The 7,180-nt window shown below is 33.8% G+C and overlaps 1 protein-coding gene across 1 annotated transcript; it reads right to left on the bottom strand.

Annotated features, from left to right (window-relative positions):
• Positions 1-414: 414 nt before the first annotated feature.
• Positions 415-2,096, bottom strand: LOC112515499 (U-box domain-containing protein 30-like). Its single transcript, XM_025122358.1, has one exon. The coding sequence runs from the start codon at positions 2,094-2,096 to the stop codon at positions 771-773; it is 1,326 nt and encodes a 441-aa protein (XP_024978126.1). The 3' UTR covers positions 415-770.
• Between the last annotated feature and the right edge of the window lie 5,084 nt (positions 2,097-7,180).

Genomic DNA, 7,180 nt, shown 5'->3' with positions numbered 1-7,180 from the left:
GGCCACAAGGAGTTTTTATTCCTCCTTTAATTTGAACCTAGGACCTCCTACTACTTTTTGACATTTGGAACCAACCTCAAACCAATCAAGCACCACCCTGGTAGCAAGTACATCAAAAACATTTGAACAACATAGGATTTGAGTTGATAAAACAAAGGTTTTTTTTTCTGTTGCATTATCCAGGTACAGTAAAAGGGGTTTGGACCATCCTGTTCATCTCCAAGTCAGGAGTGATGTGAAATATGATTCTTTGATGTGGCCTGTCTCTTTGGTCAATTCTACAAATAGCAATACTTGTGTCATCTCAAGAATCAATCACTGTGTCCAATTATCACCAGTTTACTACTCATATGCAATCACCAACACCAATATGTAAACTTAATTTCAGAAAACAGAATCAAGAAACTCAATTGGCAATGAACAATTACAATTGCGATTGCAAAACCCAAAATGGTTTTTAACAATTTCACCTCTCCCTAAACCACCAAGAACCACCATCTTTTGGTTTCTAATCCCATTACAAATCCCACCATTTTCTTTTTGAAGCAAAGAGATTAAAAAGACCTCTTTTTTCACTCAAAATCTTTAACAGAAATCACCAAAAAGAATGTGAACATTAGGGTTTTTCTGTAAGGACTTCATCTTTGCTTCTGCCTATATCAAGAAATCTTGAAAAAGTACCTGGGAATCAAAGTTAATCGGCTATACACGCCAGTCCGGCAGCTTTTGGTTCAATCTTGGAAATCCATCATAAGGGTTTATCCCCCCTTTCACTGGATGGTTCTTGTAAGCTTGCACTTTGAAATGAAAATTGAATCTGAATAATTTAAGCTGCATAACTTCAAGAGCTCTGCTGATTGCTGCTTTAGAGATGGATTACAACCACTTTGAATGACAAGAAGAAGCTTTGCTGCAAGACCCACRTCTACAGCAATCAATGAATACTCCTGAGGTGAAAGCTTGCAAACAGACCATAAGATGGATAAAGCATGTTGTGTACAGTTTTCTGAAACCCTCATCAAAACTCTTACCATATTCGGTATGGTTTTCGAACAATTACTCAWAGCCARTTTACCTTCTCTTATGGTTGAAAGAGTGTCCAATATGAAAAGGGCTAATTCCAAACAATTAGGATTCAATTCGGGCAATAATTCGACCAATTGAGSAAYAGCACCRATGCTAACAATCAAGAATCTAACTTGTTTGTGTAAGCATATGGATTTGAGTAGGCTAAGCCCTGGCAAATTCCCATTTGGGAGCCTTTTATCTCTTACCATTTTCATCAAAGCAACCAGTAGACTGTGGCTCGACACGATTTCCACTTGGAAATTCTCTTCTTCCATCAAAAGTTCGATTAATCGGGTACAATTGATCTTCGTCTCTATGGAACCTTCGTTTAACATGTCCACCATTAGCGATATCTTGGCTGGCTGCATCAGATTCAATCTCGAAGATGAATCTAGTTTCAAATGAACAAGAATCGAAACTACCTCAGAACCAATGGCATGAGATGTGTAAGGACCCAACAATGATGAAAGAAGACTCACCCCACCATTGTCAACCACTGTTTTTCTAGTGATGGCGTGAGCCGTGACAACTCGCCGGAGCTCCTTGAGCGATAAAACACGAGCCTGGCCCTTAACCTTCTTAAGGGTGTCTAAAATCTCAGATGCCATTCCTGAAACATCTTCGGATTTCTTCTTCATTTGGAAGTATTTTTGGGAAAACCAAGTATGAACTAATCTATGAAGGGTGTTGTTTGGGGTAAGAGAATCATCCCAGAGTTCTTGCATAGTAGTTGGGCARGTGAAATGACCYAAACTGAACCATTTCAAGATRTTGGATCGCTCGTAGGTTTGGCCGGTGCAAAGGGTAACSGGGTCTTCCATCGGCTCAAGGGAAATTGGGCAAATGAACACCGATGGAATCTCCGGCAAGTTTAACTCTTCAATCATCTTTTTCAGATCCAGTTTCTCAGCAAAACCACCACCAAAACCCACTCCTCCGCCACCGCCCAAAAGCCCATCTTTRACAGCAGTGTCTAGATCTAGAACTTGCCCGTCAGCCCCATCTATCCTCGATGAAAACACAGGCATTTTCACGAACACTTGGTATGCAACAACACAAAAACCCCTTGTGACGAAACGAAAATCACCTCCTCAAGGGCACGTTACATGGAACAGATTTCTCTCTTCCATTTCACACCGCAAAAAAACATGGTTCTCTCTCCTCTAATGGCGAGTCCTTTTCACTTTAACCGATTTTTCTCTTTCTTTTCTACGGTCAAAAGACTCATCACCATCATAATAAAAATCATAAACCGAGCATAATAATAATAATAATCAAATGACACACGACCCAAAATTCAAAGCGATTTCACATCTCGTTCAAAGCTTCAAAAGGGTTGAATCATCAAACAAACAGCAGAATAGTCATTGAATTAAAAAAAAGAAGATGGAGATTACACAGAGATCTATGCACTTTTTCAAGTGGGGTTTATAATATAAAAGAATCAGAATGGGAAATTTGGTGAAGAACAAAGCGACAGAACCTGGAACACCTAGTCTTCAAAGACATTGAAAAGCCGCTGATGATGAAAATTACGAGTGAATTTATGAATGGAAAAATCAAAACCCCCAATGGAGCAATTGAACATTAATTAAGATGATATAAAAAAGGGAGATAGAATTTGTTCAAGTGTTTTTGGTTTTGTTTTTTCTTTTCTACGCTTTCGTTGATGGAAACAATGGAGGAGTGGGCCCACAATTACCTCATCGGCCCGGTATACACGTGCTCCCCTTTTTTTATTATTAATGCACACACTTTGTAAAATAGAATTATTACTCATTTCAAATTTATTTTTTTAAATAAATCTTTTTTAATTTTCTTTAAATAAAGAAAATAAAGATTTGGGTGAATTATGTTTTTTTTTGTTCTTGTGGTTTTTTAAATTTTGTTATTTTTATTTTTGTGATTTTAGAGTTACGATTTTATTTCGGCAGTTTGTAAATTGTTGTTGTTTTTGTCATTTTGATTGAAATTTATTGTTGTTTTCATTCATATGGTTTATAATTCATTGTTGTTTTAGTCTATATTAAATTTCTTGAGTAGCGATAATTTTTCCTTCAAGGTACGGAAAGGTCCAACTCTTAGGGAGCATTTACATAAACACTTACCTGGTAAGCGCTTATCGGTAAAATTCAACACTATCGCTTACTTATCGGGTAAGATTTTATTCACTAAAACGCATCGTATGCAACAATTTATCCCGGTAAGCGCTAACCAAGGTAAGAGTCTTCGTCCTCACTTACCGGGTAAGACTCTCGATTCTTGCCTTCGCTCTTTCCGGGTAAGATTCTTAGTCCTTGTCATATCCATCCGGTAATGTAAAGTGACTTGGTAAGCGCTTATCCGGATAAGTGTTTGGTAAACGGCACTTTAGTCTCGTAGTCTTGAAACTCAGTTGTACTTCCTTTGGCTTTCGATTACTGCCTTTCCACAACAGTGTTGGTAATTGCTTGAACGGACTTGATGGCTCCTTTCGAAATAAGTTATCTAAAAATCGGTCTTTTTTTTGTTTTCATATCATGATCTGGTCGACTAGGCCAGATCATGTGTTATATTTTCGCTCATGAACCGTTCGGTGGGAAGCTCGTGGATGTTTATTTATTTGATAAACGAATGAACATGAACACATTTTTGTTTATGTTCGTTTATGTTCATTTATATATATACACGGATTTATACCTATATATCATGACAGTGGTGTGTAAAATCAATATTAAATTAAGTTTTTAGAATTCTTTTTTATCCCTCCTAATTTTAACGTGGTTTTATATTTTGTTATGTTATATTAGAGGAACGAAATGATAAGTAATGGTGATTGTTTTATGTTCATTTGTGTTCGTTCGTTTACCATCTTAATGAGAGAACACGAGCAAATACATTTTTTAATGAACAAATATGAGCAAAAAAAAATTGTTCATTTACTGTTCGTGTTTGTTCGTTTATTCAGTTAAGTTAAACAAACGAACGCAAACAAATGATAATTCATGTTCATTCAGTTCGGTTTACATCCTTACTTAAAATTAAATTATTTTATTATCTTCACCAATAAAATTAAATTTATTATTATTTTATATTAAAATTTTAAAAGTATATTAAAATAATAAATTAAGAGTAAGAGTATTTTAATAATATGGTTAACAATGAAATCTCAAAAATAGAAATTCTATTCAAGTTAATTGTATATTTAAAAAAAAATAACTTTTATTTTCCTATTTAAAAAAAAATTATAGATGATAAAATCCCATTGATTGATGGGTCAACAATTACGCATAAAGTTTAATGACATGTTATTTTAAAAAAAAATTGATTAAAATAGTCATTTTTCTCATATAAATTATGGCGGTCAGGTTTATAATCTGAATTTTTTGTCTTTTAATTAGGTCCGCAAGTAACGGACATAGTGACAATTTAGTAAATTCAAGAGAGCCTTAATATGATTGAAAAATGGCTAATTTGATCAATTTCCGATTTAAAATAAATTAGATTAGCTTGTTAATATTTTTTTTAAAATGTAATAAATACTAAATAGGTTTAAAATATACATAATAATCAATTTTTTAATACAAAAATATTGAAATTGTACACATTTAAGTAAATTTTGGAGAGCCTTAATATGATTTGTTCTATTTTTAGCTCCATTTCTATTTTTACCCATTTGATCATCTATCAATAAATATATGTAAATGGGTCGGGATTCTTTATATATTAATGAAGATATGTAGCAATAGCATCTACATTTGATTGATAAAACTTTCAACCAAGTAAAAACATAAGGGTGGTGTCTGATTGGTTTGAGCTTGGTTCCAAAGGTTACAAGTATCAGGGAGTCTTAGGTTCAAATTCAAAAAAGAATAAAAATCTCCTAGTGGCCACGTAGGTTCAAATGCGGTGACTCCGGGCTATCTGCAAAGCAGGTGGTCGTCCTGGAATTAGTCAGCTTGTATAGCGGGTTAGATATCCAGGCTAATCAAAAAAAAAAAAGTAAACATTGAGGGATCGTTTACCAGTAAGAACCAACAATCTTACTGGTAAGAGCGAGACCCAAGGACTAAAAGTCTTACCCGGTAAGTGAGGACGACGACTCTTACTACGGTAAGCACTTACGGGGTAAATTGTTGTATATGATGTTGTTTTGATGGACTAAAATATTACCTGGTAAGTAAAATAATGGTATTAAAATTTACCGATAAACACTTACCGGATAAGTGTTTGATAAACGGTCCCTTAATATTAGTTATGAGATTTGAATCTATGGTTTCTATCTGAACGTCAGTATCCAACTAAACCAATATTGTAAAGATTATAGCTTGAGGATGATTCGAAAATTACAGAGTTTGTTAATTTGTATTTAATGTATTTAAAATTCTTCGTTAACTTGAAAAAAAATTAAAATTCTACTCGACAAATACTTTTCACCCTAACTTTATAAAATAAATAAATGAAAAATAATATAAGAAAATGGCTCAAGATCGGGATATAGAAGAAAAAATTACCTAATTATAAAGAGAAAATGAGTATTTAAGCACTAAAATATTACTATGTGTGTCTAACTGATAGCGTTGTTGGAGTCCCGTGACCTATAAAATACAGATTTACAGTGTGGTAGGAGTTATTTTAATAACTAAAAGCATTTATAAAATTAAGAGTAAATTATAAATTTGATCCTTGTGGTTTGTCGGAAGTAACAATTTTCGTATAGTTTTGAAATTGTAAAATGATTATCATAATTTGTAAAACTTTTGGATTTGGTCCCTCTTTCTAACGGTCGTTAAAAAGTTTCGTTAATGATGGGTATTTTTGTTTTTTTATCGATTTTTTTTATATCTTACCTAATCAAAATCAATTTTATGATTTGGTCCCTGTCGGTTTTTATTAGGTAAAAACCAAAAACTCGACAAAAGCATACAAATGTCTTTTATTTAACGAAATTTTTTAACGGTTGTAACAAAGAGAAACCAAAACATAATGATAATCTTATATTTATAACTGTATGGATGAAAAGCGTTATTTTTAGCAAATTATATGGACCAAATGTGTAGTTTACTCTAAATTAATGATTAATGATAATTTTTTAATGCATTAGCATTACGTAGAGTAAAATAACGGGAAAGCACCTTGACCGTGACAGTGTTGCATTTGACTCTGCCTTATCTGGTTTTTTGTTTGACCAACCACTTTTTGGCTGCTCCAAGATACACCCACTCGCCTCGCTCTTAGCCTTTTCCTTATTTTATTTGTGATTAATAAATAATTTATAATTAATGGGCCATTTATCCAACGTTTACACGGATAAACGCGATTATCTCATCCGATGGATATGGTAAGGACCAATAATCTTATCCGGTAAGAGTGAGACAAAGACCAAGAGTCTTACCCGGTAAGTGAGGGCGACGACTCTTACCATGGTAAGCGCTTACCGGGTAAATTGTTGCATACGATGTCGTTTTGGTAGACTAAAATCTTATCCGCCAAGTAAATAATAGTGTTAAATACTTAAATTTTACTGGTAAACACTTACCGGGTAAGTATTTGGTAAACGGCCCCTAAGTCATCATTTTATTTATTATTTTAATAACAAACTATAACCACCCATTGGGGAAAAATTAACAAGTTAAATTTATTTTGAAGTTTTGTTTGGAGTTGTAAACTCAATGATGGAAACTAAAAATAAGGGTTACGTTCGATACGGTATTTATAAACCAACTTATTTTTTAGTTTTTTGAAGAAAAAAAAAAGGTCGTTTAAATTACCATAAATTAGCTTATTGAAACATTTTAGGAATTATTTTTTATATTTTTTCAAATATAAACCTGCTGGAATAATTTGCAACCCTAAAAAATCAACATTTTCATTTAGAGAGTTATTCGTGGAAGGCTTCCAGTTTGGGTGGCTTTGGGATATCGTGTAATTGATTTGGACTCGGTTCTTTGTCCGATTTGTAATGATTTAAAGGGAACTTTGGATCATTGTCTCGTGGGCTGCAAGTTCGCATCGAAAGTACGGCAAATGATTCAAAAATGGTGGTGTGTTGAGTACATCCTGGGTAACACAGCAGGTCTCATCATCAACCACGTCAATAGCACTCTGATCCCAGGTCTGTTCTCAAGGTTTT

This window comes from Cynara cardunculus, assembly GCF_001531365.2.
Source record: "Cynara cardunculus var. scolymus isolate 2C chromosome LG 7, CcrdV1, whole genome shotgun sequence".
Lineage (NCBI taxonomy): Eukaryota > Viridiplantae > Streptophyta > Magnoliopsida > Asterales > Asteraceae > Cynara > Cynara cardunculus.
Note: the sequence above shows the minus strand (reverse complement) of the source record. Positions and strands in the feature narration are given on the sequence as shown.